The 18,458-nt window shown below is 34.7% G+C and overlaps 1 protein-coding gene across 3 annotated transcripts; it reads right to left on the reverse strand.

Moving 5' to 3' along the window:
* Window positions 1-385: 385 nt before the first annotated feature.
* LOC130745558 (phosphatidylinositol/phosphatidylcholine transfer protein SFH13) lies at window positions 386-7,814 on the reverse strand. Of its 3 annotated transcripts, none has more exons than XM_057597873.1 (15): window positions 7,610-7,814; window positions 7,033-7,135; window positions 6,617-6,920; window positions 6,362-6,461; window positions 3,416-3,682; window positions 3,011-3,088; window positions 2,824-2,928; window positions 2,682-2,731; window positions 2,454-2,553; window positions 2,226-2,321; window positions 2,002-2,115; window positions 1,721-1,874; window positions 1,122-1,507; window positions 967-1,041; window positions 386-812 (listed from the first exon to the last, which is right to left on the reverse strand). In XM_057597873.1, the coding sequence occupies exons 2-15, from the start codon at window positions 7,037-7,039 to the stop codon at window positions 792-794; spliced, it is 1,857 nt and encodes a 618-aa protein (XP_057453856.1). In that variant the 5' UTR covers window positions 7,040-7,135; window positions 7,610-7,814; the 3' UTR covers window positions 386-791. The 3 variants fall into 3 exon arrangements, with proteins under 3 accessions (XP_057453856.1, XP_057453857.1, XP_057453854.1); XM_057597874.1 differs by having other exon boundaries at window positions 7,557-7,814; XM_057597871.1 differs by having other exon boundaries at window positions 7,533-7,814.
* Between the last annotated feature and the right edge of the window lie 10,644 nt (window positions 7,815-18,458).

Genomic DNA, 18,458 nt, shown 5'->3' on the forward strand with positions numbered 1-18,458 from the left:
TGGACTTGAGTTGAGGCAACCGTATCATATTACTAGTGAAGAATGAGATTGTTTAATGCTGACATGCCATTGAGTTGCCTAAAATGTACAACAAATTATAGATGATTTAGATTTCTCATTTTTGGTAGATGAAGATAAAAAAAATCACTCTGCATTGATTCTTTGTGGACACACAACATATATGCCCGATTTCTCACTGCTCAACATAGCACTTATTATTAGCCTAACTTGGTGCACTCATCAATGTCTCTTATTTGTGATAATCAAATCAATTCTTTTGGTCTAATCCACAAATATTCAACATTTAGACAATCTTGTTGATCTACGTAGTAATAGTCAGATCAGTTTGAGTACTAACCAAACCTTACACTTGTGGAGTTGTGGATAGAGAAAATAGACAATTGTCACACACTATCTGCTGATTTATTATTTCAGTGTCAGCCAAATATTTTTCAAAAACCTTTTTCGGCATTATAAACTTTTCTATTATCTTTCTATTCTCTACATTAAAAACATATCGTCCAAGCAAAACTACAAAGTTTTTGTCACCTATTTACTGTGGAATATGAGGGGAAAGCATTTGACATGAAACCTAAATTATATATTTATAATACAAAGTGAACTCTGTACTGTGTATGCTCCCCAGGTCTCTGTGTTATTAGGCTTTGATTTTGTACTCCCTGCCTCAGGCTTCCTTGTGTCCAATCTACGTGTAAGTAAATCTGATATTTAAAGGAAGTATTCTTGTGTGGTGTAAAGAGCTCTTGTCTCTGAAACTCAGATGAGATGATTCAACAGAATAGCCTTCTTTGCTGCAAGAGTAATTGTTGTTAAAATAATTTTAAAAAAGCTAAAGATATGAACTCATGTTAAAAAATAACAAAATTCATTAAGATGAAGTCCTCATAGAATAAGTAGCCTTGATAAAAATCAAATATGTAAAATATCGTACAGTGACCAACTTACTCGACAGTTTGATTTCTGCAAGTTCTCCACCAAGTCAGCAATCTCAAGCTGCTGCTTCACTGCAGAATGCAATACCTGCAGTTAAAGTGCAAATTTTAAACACCATACCATCAGATCAGCATAATCAGAAGTCATAGATGATTGATGAAAGATACCCGCTTTGTTTTTTCAAGGTCAAATTCAACAGATTTGATCCTATCCATGGAATCCATTAGCATTTTCTCCTTTTCCAGGGGCATACCATAAGGTTTGTTGTTCAGTTCCTCAAATACTTTTTCTAGTCTCTGAAGCCGTTGTGCACAAGGAAGAATATGATCTCTTTCAAAAGCTGCTTCAACAGCGGCTGAATGGTTATTAATGTTATGTTCCGTGGTATTTGATGGGTGAACATTGTTCTGTGTTCTCCAAAACTCAAATCTTAAACTGCGGATGAATGTAATGAGTCTTTCCATGAAAGATGCGAGCACTCTAGTCACATATAAATGATTTGTCTTCTCTACTATTTCCTTAATGATGCGGAACAAATTGTTGACTGAAGTACCTGACAAGAAATTGAATTACCTTGAGTTCAGACGATAATACTGAAATACTTGCACCAATAATATCAGTTAAACCTAGCACGGAAAATAGCCAGCATGTGTTTCCAACTTCCTCATCTAAATTTGACGAGGTATATGTGCAACATGGGTTCTAATCAGCATATATAAAAGGAACATTCTACACTACAACTGCCCCAGCAATTTTCTAACAATACCTTCTGAAATCGTCCTATGAGTAACATTCTCCATGTCGTTAGTTTGCAATGATTGCTTCTGAGAAAGGTGAAACTGACCATTTTCTACTACTTTCTCAGTTGTGGGAGCACTATCGTCACAGCTGTAGTAGCCATTTAGATCTGGTACCCTGACCTGAAGAAGGCACAACCTGATGAATGATTACAGGCTCAAGACACAACCACAAATAATGTAAATGCAGTATGTAAAGACAATATTGAGGATTATAAAACAAATTAATAGTCAATGTTTTAAAACTGACTTCTTCATCAACTGGGGCTAAACGAAGATGAGTACTGCTCCTTTGTCTGGTCGGAGAGGAGTAATCATTAATATCAGACCCTGATTCTGCTGTTGATGAATCACTGCATCGACCCTGAGAGATGAGTAGAAGTAAGAAAAATATGAGTGTAAGTATTATCTACAGTAAAGCAGTCAACACTTCTGAAGTGTTAACTTTCTGATATCAAGACGAATAAGACTTGCCTTCAATGAGTGTACTTGAAAGGAGTCAAAATTCTGTTGTTCATTGGACGCTCTAGAGAGTTGCCTAACCAATGTTGCCTCAGCACTATGTACCAGCTATAAGCAGAATATCTACATTAGTTGCCCAAATAATAGGTTGACAAGGTAATTCTATGCCATGTAGGCATGTGTATCTTCAAAACCTGACACATGTGAAGACTACGAAACAAGATAACAAGGAAACATTACCTTAATGATATCAGGATCATTCCATGGACCCTTGCTAGTCTTGAGACATCCACCTTCAGTGGGACATGTACATGAACCACCCAGAAAGTCTGGCAACTGACTGTACATATTCAATTACAAACTCTAAATTGATTAATAAATTGAATAGAAATTACAACTAATATTCCAAATTAATCAATAAATTGGATAGCAAGTACAATGCAGCACGATGAAAGCACAGATGCATACCTAGAGTCAATGACTTCCAGTAATTTATATAAAGACTTAGAGTCAAGAATCTGAGAATTTGGGAAATGAATGTAAATGAAATGAGTACCATCGCAGGAAAAAAGCATGTGAAATATTATTAGCTGTGAATTACATCCTTGACCTGTATCTTTGCAATAGTTTTGGGATCACAAAACTTCTGTGCAGCAGGCCAGAGCATCTTCTTAAAGCCAGAACCAGCATTGACAATATACATTTGATGTAAAGTCTGCAGATATACATGATGAAGTTTAGTAGAGAAAGGAAAAGGGCTGAGAAACAAGTTACTCTGGGCAGGAACGACACCAAACCTCAGGATAGTAATTGGTATCTATTTTTGTCATAGCAGCCAAGAGATTGGCAGCAGTACGAGTGAAATTTTTCATTCCCTGCATCAAACATGAAACATGAAATAACAACTAAAATCAAAGCAGAAAAATGTTTCAACAACTTAAAAACAAGGCAGTTCCTAAAATACAAAAACAACTGAGCAGGATCAACCTCCTCCCCCCCCCCCCCCCCCCCCCTCTTCACTGAATAGATTGGTTATCAAATTATTAAGGCAGATACCATATTTGATAGAATTCTTAAAGGACAAGTACAAAAGGAGTCTACTATCAACAAGATGCAAAGAGAAAAATCAACAGGATTGCACCTGATATTAGTGATGAGGTCCATAACTTATAAAAAAAAATATTCAGTATAATGCAACATACCAACCCCTGTACATCCAATATTGTTGTTGTTGAAAATATCCGTCTCTTTGCTGCAATGGAACATGCAGGAAATTTCTCCTGCAGAGCCCTTTCAAACTCCTGGACATGGTACTTCAAATATCGATCTATTGTGGTGATGCGCATCAGGCGACTTGGATGAGCTTTCCCAAGCCTCTCAATGTAAACTGGTCTACCTTCCTTATCAACTCCATGGTACCCTTGAGGATAATACTGCAATACTTCTTCTAGCTCTTCAAACTCAAATTCCTTCAGAGATAACAATCGCATTAGAGCCAATAAAATATGTGTCAAACATCTTCAAGCACAAAATATACGGACACTGAAATACTCCAAGATTATAAAAGCAAACAATTCTGTTCTCAAGTTCTACCAAGGACCTATAATCCTAAATAAATGCTTAAGCTATCAGATACTTTTGGAGGGTTTACATCTAATATGCCCCTCAAACACGAGTTATTTTGCTTGATATTGTATAGAATGGGGGTAGCGAGCATGGAACTCTTTAAGATATAGAAAGAGGAAAAAGGAATACAATAAATATTACTGAGTGTAATCTTACAACACAAAATACTAACTCTTATTTATAGTAATGGGTAGACTCCTAATTCTAGTTAAATAAGGAAACTAATTAGGATTCCTAGCCCTAACTAAATATAAATAAGAAATTAAAGAAATCAATCTAAAGAAAAATCTAAACTACCTTAATTGCTCTAAGATAAGATCAAGGTATCATTAGATATCATTTTCATATTCTAACAACATCTCAACTCTTGTAAAAGCTTAAGTTGTTTGGTGGAGGCTCATCCATGAATTTATATCTAACACATCTCACATGAGAGCTATTTGGGAGTGTAGACAATGCATACTTTTTAGCTTGCAATGAAATTTAACTTTTATTACATTGAAAATTCTACACTTGCTATCAATTGCTTAACATAACCCTACTCTTCTTTTTCTGGACTTATAACCAACTATGTAATGCACATAGGAAGAGACTCACAAGGTTGAAAAAATAAAATAATAATGGACATGCGTGTTCTTTGAACTCTTAATAGACTTAACACTAGATAGGATCAAAATTAGTCCTACTGTCGAAGAATTCAAGGTTCTATGGTTAAGTGTTGAAGAGCAAGACTAATGGTAACAGAGTTGGACCAGATAATACTCCTCCTTAGGTACTAATTGAGTTAGGAGAAAGGTTTTGGATGGTTAAAAAATTGTTCAAAAACATTATGAGGCCTAAACGGATGCCAAAGGAATGAAGCATTACCTTAATCCCTATCTTTAAGAACGAAGGTGACAAATAAAACTACAAAAATTCTAGAGGAATTAAACTCATGAGTCATGGTATGATGCATTGGGAGAGAGTAATTGTATAGAGATTACAACACGATACCCACATCATGGAAAATCAATTTGGTTTTTATGTCAGAGAGATCAAGCATATAACCTACATACATGGTAGGAAGATTGATGAGGAATCAAGAAGACTAACACATAGTTTTCATTGATTTGGAAAAGACGTAATAATAAACTAGATAGAGAGGTTTGGTGGATGACTCTGGAAAAGAAAGGAGTTTGGATTTCTTACTTCAAGAAATCAGAAAATATACTAGGAGGCCATGACTAGTGTGACTGTGAAGACACAAGATGTCAATAAAGCACACAGGAATTTCCCAATAACTTGAGGTGTGCATCGAGGGTCAACATTGAGCTCTTAACTTTTTATCTTGGTTCTAGACGTGCTTATTGACCATATCCAAGAGACAATGTCACAATGCATACTTTTCCTAGATGATATAGTCTGAATTGGAGAGTTGAGAAAAGAAATAAATGGAAAGTTAAAAATATGGAGACAAGCCTTTAAAAGCACAGATTTTGCCTGGGTAGAAGTAAAACAAAGTACACGGAATGAAACTTTAGCAAAAGACATACAAATCCTAGCCGAGCATAGAGGTGAAACTAGGAGAGCATACCATACCATAAATCTCATGAGTTAAGTAAGTACCTTGGATCTACCATACATAATGATGGGAAGATAAAGCCACAGAGGGAAATGTCAACCATAGGATTCGGGTAGAGTGAATAAATGGAGGAATGCTTCGAGTTTGATTTGCAAGAGAAGAGTGCCTCTCAAGCTCAAAGGAAAATTATTCTCCACAACTATAAGATTAAGACATGCAACGTTATATGAGATTAAATGTTTGATGGTAAAAAGCCAACAAAGTAAGCTCAACGTCGCGGAGACAAGAATGTTACAATGGATGAGTTGTTACAGATGTTCTTAGAATACAATCATTAGAGAGAAGATTGAGATAGCTCATATTGTAGAAAAGATGGTAAAGTCTAATCTTAGGTGGTTTGGGCATGTGAAGAAAAGCCCCATAAAAGAACTGGTTAGGAGGGTTAACCAAACTAATGAGATTAAGGATGGTTAAATAGTTAGAGGTAAAGGGAAACCGATGAAAACTCTGAGTAAAACAATTAAAGGAGATTTAGAGTGAACAGTCTATCTTTGAACTTAATATATGACACTGTATTATGGCATTGTGTGATCTCTGTAGCCAACAAATCCCCCTAGTGGGAAAAGGGCTGGTTGTTGTTGTCAGTGATGATTACGATGAAGAAATTTAACTTTATGGAGATGGAACTTCTGACCACTTGCTTGGTCATTGAGCCTTAATTCCATGTCAAGGACTGGTTCCTTCAAAAGTTTAAGATGCAAGGTGTGGAAGCTCATGAATTTGAATGACTTTATATCTAACTTGTTCAAATTAAAGAGGAAACAAATTTGATTTGTAATCTATGAAAGTGGAATAGAAAAGGAAATACTGATTGTCCTTCTGACACACCTAAGCATTTTGTGGTTTAAACTCTATAGCAAACTATATCTTTTATGGATAAAACATAAATTACAATCCTTACCTCAAGGATGGTATCAGTTCCGTATTCCTTTCGCCACAAAAGCATTTCTTCCCACATCTGAATTGTCTTCTCAATGTTAAAATCCCGAGCTTTAAGAAACCTACAAGGAAGTAGAGTGCAACATGAGTGAGCGTTGGTAAAAAGGAACGCTTGTTTTATATGATAACATACTTGAAATCAGATAGCGTGCTTTAAACCAGAATAGAAAACAAGTGAGCAACAATTCCCCAAGGGTTGAATGAAGTGAGGAAATACCTTAACAATGTATAGTAGTCATCATGCCTAGGTGGTAACAATCCCCTTTCAATAAGTCTTTGGCGCAATTCATGGACCACAGTCTCCTCTCCCTCATCTCTTACATCCTCAATGGATACTGCCGGAACCCTATAATCAATTTTCCTCTTTCCTCTTTTCTTAAGGGAATGGGTGAATTTAGACGAAGCATTCATTGCCTTCTTCCTGAGGGTTCCAATTTTAGACGACCGCCTCTCGTCTTCTGAGTTCTCAACATCCGATCTCCTCTCTCTAATTTCATCAGTACTACATTGCCCTTCATACCCTTTCCCATCACATTTTAAGAACAGTCAGTGAAACACTAGATCAGTTTTCTCACATTCACAAAGCCATGCCAATCAGAAAGCACAGAGACATAGACAGATAGCAGAGCATACCTGACATTATAGGCCAACAGAAAACCAAAGACAGTTGATCCTAATTTCAGAATCAGGGAGTCGAATTCGCAGCAAACTCCCTCATAAACTTCAGCTCCAATAACTATAACACACCAGGCTAAAAATTAATAAACAAATAAATCAAAACTGTATCAATTTAGAAGAAAAAAAGCACTACCTTTAATCATTTCATTTTGCTAAGTAGTGAAAAATAAATAAAAATAAAAATTAACCAACGAAAAATCGCCAAATCGCTAATACACTACTTGTTCATCACCAATTCACCATCAAACTATTTAATTAAGATCAATGCTAATATGCTATTGCCACACAAACTCTTAAAAAAAAAATTAAAAAAAAATTAAAAATTCAGAGTAATTGAATTGAATCAATACAATAGAATCACAATAGAAGAATCAAGATGTAAATTTTCATAGCTGTATCATCATGATCACTGATTCTAACTCTAACCTCAATCAAATGCACAAAATCCAACCTACCCAGAAAGAGAAAACGAAAACAACCTGTCGTTTGAGACAAAAGCAAATCGAAAGTTTCGATCTTTGATGAGAATTACCGAGAAGAAAGCATTTCCGTCCCGATTCAGAAAACGTGAACGATGAAAATTGAATAATTGAATTGAATTGAAACACGCAGGGTTTTTATTTATTTATTGAAGTGAGCTTGAGAGAGATGTGAATGAAGTTAATTAATAATAATAAAAATGAAGATTGAACAAGAGGCATTCGTTATGAATATGAATATGAAAGAGGATCATATTCATATTTCATAGCATAGGTTAAAAATAATAATTAATAGAGTATGGTTTTGGATCCGTGGTTGCATTTATTTGTTCAACTCATTCATTGGATCTAACAGAGAATTGAGTTTGGTGCCCCACCCCTTAGGCTTTGCACCCCACTTTATTAAATACGGAATTTAAAGTTCCGTATCAATACGGAAAATAAAATTCCGTATCTGTTTTAGTATATAATGAGTGGTTGAAAATGTGACACGCATGCTTAAATACAGTACGGAATTTTAAGTCCCGTATTCAATAGGGAGAATACGGAATTTTAAATTCCGTATTTGATAAAGCGGGGTGCCAAGCCCCATAGGTGGGGTGCCAAACCCAACTCCCGATCTAACATAGCATTACATAATAACAACATAGTAACATAACCAAAACTAGCCTTTCAATTTCTGACTATAACGTTTTTGCATTTATTATAGAAACACCAAAACGTAGTACTAGTAAAAGCTTTCATACATACCTTTATGGGTTTTGTGAAGAAGGGAAGAAGAAGAAAGGAGAAAGCTTTGGGTGGCTTTGGATCCCTCTGCTTCCTTCAACTATTCTTCTTCTTCTCTCCACCTTTTTCTCTTTCCTTTATTCTTTTTTATTATTATATTATATTATAATTTTTATTTTTATGTTTTTTTTCTTCTTTTCAAATTAACATAATCTAATAAGCTCCTTTTAAGGGTAGTTTAAAATCTAAATCACGTGATTTTAACCTTTAGGATAGGTAAATAAGTAGTTTCATAACACTTTTTTTATATATAAATGATTGATCTTATTAGCCCACTTAGATGAGGTTTTAATTCAGTTTCATTGGTTGATTTTCGTTAAATTTTATTTAGTGTAAATATGAAGATTTTTTCTTTGATAATCATAAATAATTAATTATTATTAGTTTATGTTTTTTATATAAAAAGATTTATATTTTAAAAACTAACATGTCAAAAGTTTGGTTTAATATAAATGAATTAAGTGTCTGATTGGATTTCTGTTCAATCAATGTGGATTCACGGTAGAGTTAACGTGTTAAAATTCCACTTTTATAAAATTTAATGCGTCAACCTGTAACTTTTTCGATACTGTATTAACATGTGTGAAATCACATTGACATTAGCTCTAACACCAGATCAAACGTGCATTATGAATGTGCAGAAACTCAGTAACCAAGCACATCTAAAATTAAATAAAAATGTTATGATAACACCTACTTTCACCAACAATTAGTGGGAGATAGAAAAAATAGATAAATAAAATGTTTTGTTAGGTGATAGAATAAGAAAAAATACATGAAAACAAAAAAGATAAAAATGAGATAGAAGATAATTAAGATGTGGTGCTTAAATGAATTAAAATTAAATTTTAAAATACTAAAATAATGGATATTTAGGTTACCATGTTTATCCATTTGTTTTGAGGGTTTGTCTTTTTCAACGGATTATTTCCTACCAAAGTCCGAAGGTTTTAATTAGCTTGGGTTTAACTTTTTCCCACCAAGATAATATGATCAAAAAGATTTTAATTTGATGGGCAGTTTGTGTTTGTACTAAGATATGTAGGAGGCTTTTATTGGACGCATATATATTGTTATAAGTTAACTTATGCAATAGTAATAGTAATATTTTAAATTATCAAGGTATTAAATTTTATATAATAATATCATTAATCATAATAATAATATTTTAAAGCTATTATTAGTTTCAACATCTCATTTGAGAAAGTGACTTCATCAGATGTTGGAGTCTCCTCCTTTGACTTCGCACTTTAGAGCTTTGTTTGTCAAGATCATTGTTGATATATTGTTTGTGGAGTGTTTGCTTCCCGCATGTTCCGTGAGAAACTAATACATGTATTGAAAAACTTGCTTTATTGGGGCTTCACTTTCAGTTTGGACTTCAAAATTAGTCATTGTTCCAAAAGAATTGAGTCTGCTTCTTACTTCGGACCAAGAATGTTGTGTTTTGTTTAGTTTTTTTAGTTTCATTGATTCACCAAAAATGTAATATTAATTATGTTGGGGGAGATAGAGGAGCTCATGGGCCGAGGAGCAAGACACCAATAGATATCGACGCCACATCTTAACTCAAAACCTTAAGGCAAAAAGTTTATGGGTCCATCTCCTTATAAACTCTCTCTCTTACCCTGACTTCTCCGATGTAGGACTTGACTCTAACACTTGATTCCAACAATCTCCCCCTCAAGTGTGAGTCCCTCAACCACATCATCCATGGTCCACCTGTCTGCGGAAGTTATCAGCCGTCACTATGGTTACTAACCATCGACCCCTCTGCAGAAGTTACCTGGCTGTTACCATGGTTACTAACCATCGGCCCCTCTGCGAAAGTTATCAAGCCGTTACCATGGTCCCACGAACCATCGACTCTGATACCACTTGTTGGGGCAGACATGGGAGCCCATGGGCCGAGGAGCAAGACACCAAGAGATATCGACGCCACATCTTAACCCAAAACCTTAAGACATTAGGTTTATGGGTCACGTCTCTTATAATGAATTCTCAACAATCTCCCCCTCAAGTGCGAGTCACCACCACATTATCACCGCCCCCTCCGCGGAAGCTATCCACCTTGTACCGACGTTCGCTGCCAACGGAACCCAAACTTTAAGGCAATAAGTTTATGGGTTCATCTCCTTATAAACTCTCCCTCTTACTCTGACTTATCCGATGTGAGACTTGACTCTAACACTTGATTCCAACAAATTACTAACATTATTTTTTATTATGCTAACAATTTCAATCCAATTATGGTAAATATCAAAGACTTTTATAAAAATATGTGACACATAAGGATTGAACTTTCGACCTAAGTTCAAATAGCAAGTTTAACTATCGAGACCGACACTTATCGTGTTGCATATAAAATTATTTCATAATGCATTATTTTTTTTCCTAGTGATATATTAAAAATTAAATTAAGGTGAATTAAAATTTTCATTTATTAAGAGAAACTCTAATATACATAACATATGTACTAATTATATGATCGGGTTTTTTTAATATTACCATATGATTAATTTATGATTTTGGTAAACTTATATTTCAGCCACTTAAACATAATTATAATTGAATTTGTATACCATTAAGTTAGGTCTACAATCAAAATTGAGTCAATCTAAAATTAAAATCAGATAACCAGGAAAAATAAGGTAAAACTCATCCCAATCACCACCCTAGCTTCTAAATGGGTTGAAGGTTGAACAAGAACTCAGCTAACACATTAATTAAAATAGAAAGGGTGAAATTAATTCAAATTGAGTGGAGTGTATGAGTAGAGAAGTAGTGTGATAGTGATGTGAATTTTGAAGGTTCCAGCATCTAATGCAGCATCTAGCACCGAGAATTCGTGTCATAGCATCTTTGCTCGGTGGACTTTATTTTATTATTTGTGGTTCATTATATTTGCTTTCTATTTTTGGTGCTCCTCGTACGTGTCATGCATATGACCCTTTTATTCCTTTCCATTCCTTTTTCTTCGTATTTTTCCTCCCCAATTCCTATGCTATTTTGTATTAACGGATCCATTGCAATTTGTTTGTACTTGAAGCAAGTAGCAACTACGGACAAAACTCTAATCCCACTCCCTAGATTAATATGGATTACACAATGTTATTGTGTTTTATAAAGGCTTAAATATCTTTTTAGTTCGTTTATTTTATAAGAAGAAATCAAATTGAGTCATTGAAAAATAAATTATTTACAAGTTATCTTTGAGAAAAAAATCAAATTAAGTTTTAAATATACATGTCAACAATTTTAACCAATCAAACATCCACACGTAACGAACTTAGTCAACTGATCGTAGCCACGTAAACTTTTTACATCAGTTTAGACCCAAGAATTTACTACACAATGTTATTCAGTTTGATAAAAAGCCATATTTTGACGTATATTATTAATAGTGAGCTCCTTTTTACAATATCATTTAATGCTTAAGTCTTTGATTACCTCCTCACATGAGTAAATACTATGTTATCATTCATATATATTCAGGAGTGCCTCCAAATGTCTTATAGGAATTGTTATTCAGACCTCCCATAACTATTTGGACCCATGAAAAAGTGTAAAAATACTAAAATACCCTTAATGAAAAAAATATAAAAAATTCCCATCCTCTCTCCTCTTTCTTCCACCCACCACCACCACCCACAACCACCGCCGCCCCCACCACTGCCGTTGCCACCACCACCACCACCACCACCTCCGTCTTCTTTCATTTTTGAAAATTTTCAACTGTAGGGAGTTGTTTCTGTCGTTTTTAATTTTTTTCTGAAAATAAACACACTTTAGAAGTGCGTTACGCACACACTTTAAAAGTGTGTCACTCACGCACTTTAAAAGAGCACGCACTGTAAAAGTGCGTATTTGAAAGTGCGAGTGAAAAAATTTTCTAAGGGGTCTTTTCGGATTTTACGAATTTAACATGGTACGAATAGATGTGGGGGGTCCGAATAACAACACCCTTGTTCATATGATTACTTGTACGCTTGATTAATTTTTTATTTTTTTTAATATTCTTTTTTTTGTACATCAGAAAGATAAGTTACACCCTCCCAAATTGATTTCTGGATCTCCCCCACCCAACCCTTATATCCTATAACTCTTATCACTTCAGCTATCATTCTTCTTTAAACATACATTAACATATATTATTTTATGAATATATAAATTTTTTTTGAACTAATGAATATATAAATTTTTTTTGAACTTATGAAATACTTATTAGTTTTTTTATATAACTTAATATTATTGAATTCTTTCACATTAAGGTGGAATAACTTTGTGTCAGTTAACTTAAATGTTTCATAGTTATAATGTAAAATTATAGGACATCATAGTAAAAATTGTATATTCTTGATTTTGTTGATAGGTTGATGCGGTAAATCTTTCTGTGGATGATCGATAATGTTGTTCTAATTTTAACTTGGTTGTCTTAAAAAAATATTATATCAAATTAATTAATATATTGATATTTAAACCAAATTTTAACCAGGATACTTGCATCAAAGCAAGAAACAACGCACACTAATCTAAACATTGGGTCAAGACTCAAAACCAAAGTCGGCCCACCATTTGACAAACTAAAAGCCCAACTTTTCTCTTTAAATTTCTCACTTGCCTTTTCTTACTCCTCACAAACACATAATTAGGGTTCTCTATTGAGCTCTTCACCAGCGCCGCCAGCAGTGAGATTCATTCCACTATCATTCAATCCCTCCAATACATGTGGTGTTATGACTTACTTGGTTTAAGTACTTCTCTTCTCTTACATTTTAATCAACTAATTTCACATGTTTATCATATCTATTTCTATGATTTCATGTATTTGCTTAGGTCAGGTTCTTTTGATCTCTTATTCAAGGTTGGTGTGCTTCCTCATTTGCTTAGATCGATATGTCATGGAACGTTGAATTAGGTTTCTTCTGTAACTATGTGTTGGATTTACGCTATTTCAGAAGAAATCTTTCAACGAATGTGATTGATATTTCCACAATTAGCCACATATTGTGGTTGCGGTAAGTCGTCAATTACTTGTGTTTGTTAATTCTGTTGTATAGTACGAAATAATTGAATTGAAATTATCTTTTGCTGATTAAAAGTATATGATTTCATATTGTGGTTGCGGTAAGTCGTCAAATTTATGATTTCATTGTGATGTGATTTGATCATCATTCTTTATTTCCATGAGTTCGTCTTACACTTTTCCTATTTGATTAGTCAATTTCATTTATATGTTAATAAAAGGTTTTCTCAAGTCAATATGATATGATTTTTCAGTTAACTTGAATTGTCTGAAAAGCTTGGGTATTCTAATAAGTTTTAGATATATCTACTAGAAAACTTCATAACAACACTTAGGTTAATACTCGGCGAGATGTATGACTGCATAGATGTTGAACCTCCAAAGGTAATGCAAGCAAATAGAATCTTTAATAGGTTATGGTTGATTTTCAATTTTGTTAGTGAATAAAAATATGAGCATTTTCACAGCTACCCCTCTCTTTCCCTAGACTTGATAAAAAAAATTATGATATGATATTTAAACGTTGCAATATGTATTGAAAAACCATGTTCATTTTCAATTAATGCAATTTTAGATTTGTCTTCAGGAAAAAATTAAATTTAACTGAAATCACCTTTGGGCTTGGTATGTTATCCCCAGAAGACAAACTTGCTATCTAGTTTGAAGAACCACCTTGAAATGGTGCTTGCTCTTTGTTGTTGTTTCAATGAACTTGGAGCAATGCAAGAAAACCGGCAAAGTTTTAAAGGAAAAAGGTGACATTTTCTTCAAATAGGTTGGAAAAACTCATCAACCAAATAGAAGGGGTTGATAGCTCAAGTTTCACATCAGAGGATTACATGCCCTACTATAAGTATCCTTCACAAATTTTGCTGCTTAATTTTCTTTGATTTTTGTATTTTTTTCTTCCAATTTTACACATTTCTTTTTTCTGTTTATGTTAATTTATTTAGGCATGACTTGCATCAAGAGGGAAACTTTTGTTGTGTCTTGTGCTTGGGGAGAGTTTAAAATATGCAATACTTGAACTTCAAATTTATTCCTAGATCCTTTTATGGTCATGTAGAGTCTATCTGGTTTAATAGTAACCTGAGAGCATCTATAGTAAAAATACATCTAATCAATTAGGATGTTTCTTATATTACATCTAAATAGTTTCTTTTTCATTCAATTTAATTTCACCAATGTTTGATTCAATATCAACATTGATTTTCCTTCTCTGTAGTCATATAAATTGTAAACTTGCATTGAGAATCTGATATTTTCTTGTATATCTCAATGCAAGTTTACAATTTATAAGGCTATATAGAAGGAAAATCGGGCTGACATTGAATTAAACATTGCTGCAATTAAATTGAATGAAAAGAACTATTTAAATGTAATATAAGAAACATCCTAATTGATTGGAGGTATTTCCTTTATAGATGCCTTAAGGTTACTATAAAACCAGATAGACTCTGCATGACCATAAGAGAATATAGGAATAAATTTAAAGTTCAAGTAATGCATTTTTCAAACTCTCCCCAAGCATAAGACATAACAGAAGTTTTCCTCTTGATGCAATCCATGCCTAAAGAAATTGAGACATACACAAAAAAGCAATGGATAAAATTGGAAGAAAAAAAAACAAACAAAAATCAAAGAAAATTATGTAGCAAAATTTGTGAAGGATACTTATAGTAGGGCATGTAATTCTTTGATGTGAAACTTGAGTTGTCAACTCCTTCTATTCGGTTAATGAATTTGTCCACACCTATCTAAAGAAAATGTCATCTTTTTTCCTTAAAAATTTTGCTGGTTTTCTTGCATTGCTCCAAGTTCATTAAAACAACAGCTAAGAGCATGCACCGTTGCAAGAAGCCCAAAGGTGATTTCAGTTAATTTTGTTTTTACTAAAGACAGATTTAAAATTGCACTAATTGAAAGGGAACAAGGTTTTATGATAGAAAGCTAATCTGCATATTGCAACGTTTAAATTTCAGCTCATAATTTTTTTTTATGAAGTCTGGGGAAAAACAGGGGTAGTTGTGGAAATGCTCATATTTTGATTCAGTAAAGAAATTGAAAATCAAGCACAACCTATTAAAGATTCCATTTACATGCATTACCTTTGAAGGCTCAACATCAATTATGTCATACATCTCCTCGAGTATTAACCTAAGTGTTGTTATGGTTCTAGGTTATGAAGTTTTCTAGTAGATAAAATAAATATCTAAAACTTGGCAGAATACCCAAGCATTTCTACAATTCATGAAAACTGAAAAATCATATCATATTGATTTGAAAGTGCGTTACCTACGCACTTTGAAAGTGCGTTATGGTCGCACTTTGAAAGTGCGTAGGTAACACACTTTCAAAGTGCGAGCGAATCGCACATATATTTTTTTTTCCTATTTATTTTCCGGAAGGAATATGCTGTCACTTCTTTGTTAAGGTAATATGACCATTCTGAGCTCAAATATGCCGTCAGAATCTCCAAATTCCTACACTTTCTAGGAGTCGCTTCACAATCAGGAGCAGTGCGGTTTGAAAAATTTGATAATTTTTTTTTGTCTCGGATGTGAAGTCGACCAACTACAAGATTGAAAAAAAAAATAAAGTAAATGGTATCATGTCTCTTGGCACCTGCGGTCCCAAGCTGTGTGTAGTGTAGCCAAATTCCTTCCATCTGGTATTTTATTTTGAATTTTTTAAAAAAATTATTCCACCATAAATCTCCAAATATTCTATCTTGATTTACTGTGGTTAGGGATGGCAATGGGTCGGGTAGGGTGCGGGTTTTGCCAAACCCAAACCCAAACCCGAAATCAAAAACCCACACCCGCACCCGCACCCGAACCCGAAATGGGTGGTGAACTTAAACCCACACCCGAACCCATTGGGTTTCGGGTTCACCCGACCCGTACCCACACCCGCACACAACCTCAAACAAACAGTTGAACTCGGAAACCCGACCTGAAAAAGACTGTGAAGAGAGCTATATTATGTAATGTAACATTGTAATTGCCATGTTACTGTTAAATTAATATGCAAGATGCTGCATATATTGTATTGCACAAGCAGAATACTTAGGTTTCACTTATACAGATCCGGGTTCGGGTAGGGTTCGGGTGCGGGTTTGGCCAAACCCAAACCCGAACCCGAAAGTGATCGGGTAAAACCCGAACCCGAACTCATTTAACTCGGGTTTTCACCCAAGAAATCGGGTCGGGTCGGGTCGGGTGCCCATGGGTTCGGGCTTCTCTGCCATCCCTAACTGTGGTGGTCTCATAATTTTTAAAAATCATCTGGCATCAGTTTTGTTGCAGAAAAAAAAATTAGAAACGATGGTAACAACGACGACGACGGTGATGGAGGAAAGATGAGAGAAGAGAAGATGGAGGTTGTGGTTGTGGCGGCGGCGGTGGTGGTGGTGGTGAGGGAAGAAAGAGGAAGGAGGAAATGAGAGAAGAGAGAGAATGTGAGGATGAGGGTGATAATTTTTTATATTTTTTTCTCATTAAAGACATTTAAATATTTTTTCACTTTAAAGAGGGTTCAAATAGATGTGGGGGGTCGAATAACAACTCTCATATTATATGCTTAAATCTTGTAGTGTCTAACTCTTTAGATTTCACCTGACCCATTTTTTTTCTAAAGGCACAACATGTTAGTCCTTTGCTGATGCATAATGTCCACCACCTCCATAGATTCACCCTTAAAATACAATATTCAAAGAACCAACCTAATCAAGCAACCATAGACTTGATTATGAGCTGCCGACATGTAGCTTTTCTTACCATTTCACTTTTTTCTGAGAGCATCTTTAATGGTGTGATTTATTTTTTTGGTCAAAGGAGGATAGTTTCCAGATTCATTGATAACGGGCAAAATGCCCAGACAAATTACAAGTCGAACATAACCACGAGGCGCTCAAGTGAGCCCAGCCTGATGCCTTTACGGCTCTAAAGGGGGAACTCAAGATAATTCACTTGCAACATCAAGGAGTGATACAACAATGCAAATCATATAAAACAATAAAAACAGAGGATTTAACTCACTTTTTGTGGGCCTAGACATAGGATTTAATACACTCATAAGAGCATCTCCAATGCATGGTGGCTAGTTGGGTTGCTTAACTACTATTCTGGTGGGTCCAGACTGCCACATAGGATTTAAGCAACTCATAAGCAACCCATGCAGAATTCCCTCCAGTGCACGGTTGCTTATTTTACTTTTAATTGGACCCACTATACCTCATATATTTATATTTTTTTATTTTCATTTAAGCATTATTTGAATTTAAATAATGTAATTAAAAATCAACATGGTTTGTACCAAAAAAAACCAACATGGTACGTAAAAAAAAATCAATCCTCACCAATTTAACCCTAATTTTTGTCTATTTTTTTTTAATTGGGCCAAACGGTCACAAAGTGACCAAAAAGACCCAAATTAACCCTAAAATGACATAACCTCATCCTCACCATTTTATTTACTCTCAGCCGTTTCTCTCTCATCAACACCCCATTCTCACTTCTCAGCCGTTTCTCCCTCTCATCAGCACCCCTTCCTTTCTTTCTTTCTCACTTCAATCGATGGTTCCCTTTCCTTCCTCTAAAATGGCATGTCCCTTCCCTTTCTTTCTCACTCTCAATCGAAGGTTCTTCCTCTCTCTCTCTCACTCTCTCAGACTCATGTCCCAGATCGGTGGTTCTGAACACAGATCAGAACACGTTCTTCACCTTCTTCTCAGACCGCGTTCTTCACCTTCGTTTCACCCAGATCAGTGGTTCGGAACACAGATATCGGAGGTTTCCAACCCAGAGGTAGCAAAACCAGAGGTTCATGACCAAATCGGTGACATGCAAGATGCCAAAACACCTCTGTGCACGTGAGTCAGTGCTTCCATGTCTTCCTCCACCCATATCAGAAGTTCAGAAGACCGATCGGAGGTTCCACATGTGTAATTTCATAATTTTTTTGGGGTTTTTTTATTTTATTTTTCAAGTGTAACAAAAAAATTCGTTTCTTACTTTCTCCATGGTTGATTTCGTTTCTGTTTCTCCATGGTTGATTTCATCTCATAATAAAAAATTGATTCAAGT

The sequence above is a fragment of the Lotus japonicus genome, chromosome 3 (assembly GCF_012489685.1).
Source record: "Lotus japonicus ecotype B-129 chromosome 3, LjGifu_v1.2".
Classification (NCBI taxonomy): domain Eukaryota; kingdom Viridiplantae; phylum Streptophyta; class Magnoliopsida; order Fabales; family Fabaceae; genus Lotus; species Lotus japonicus.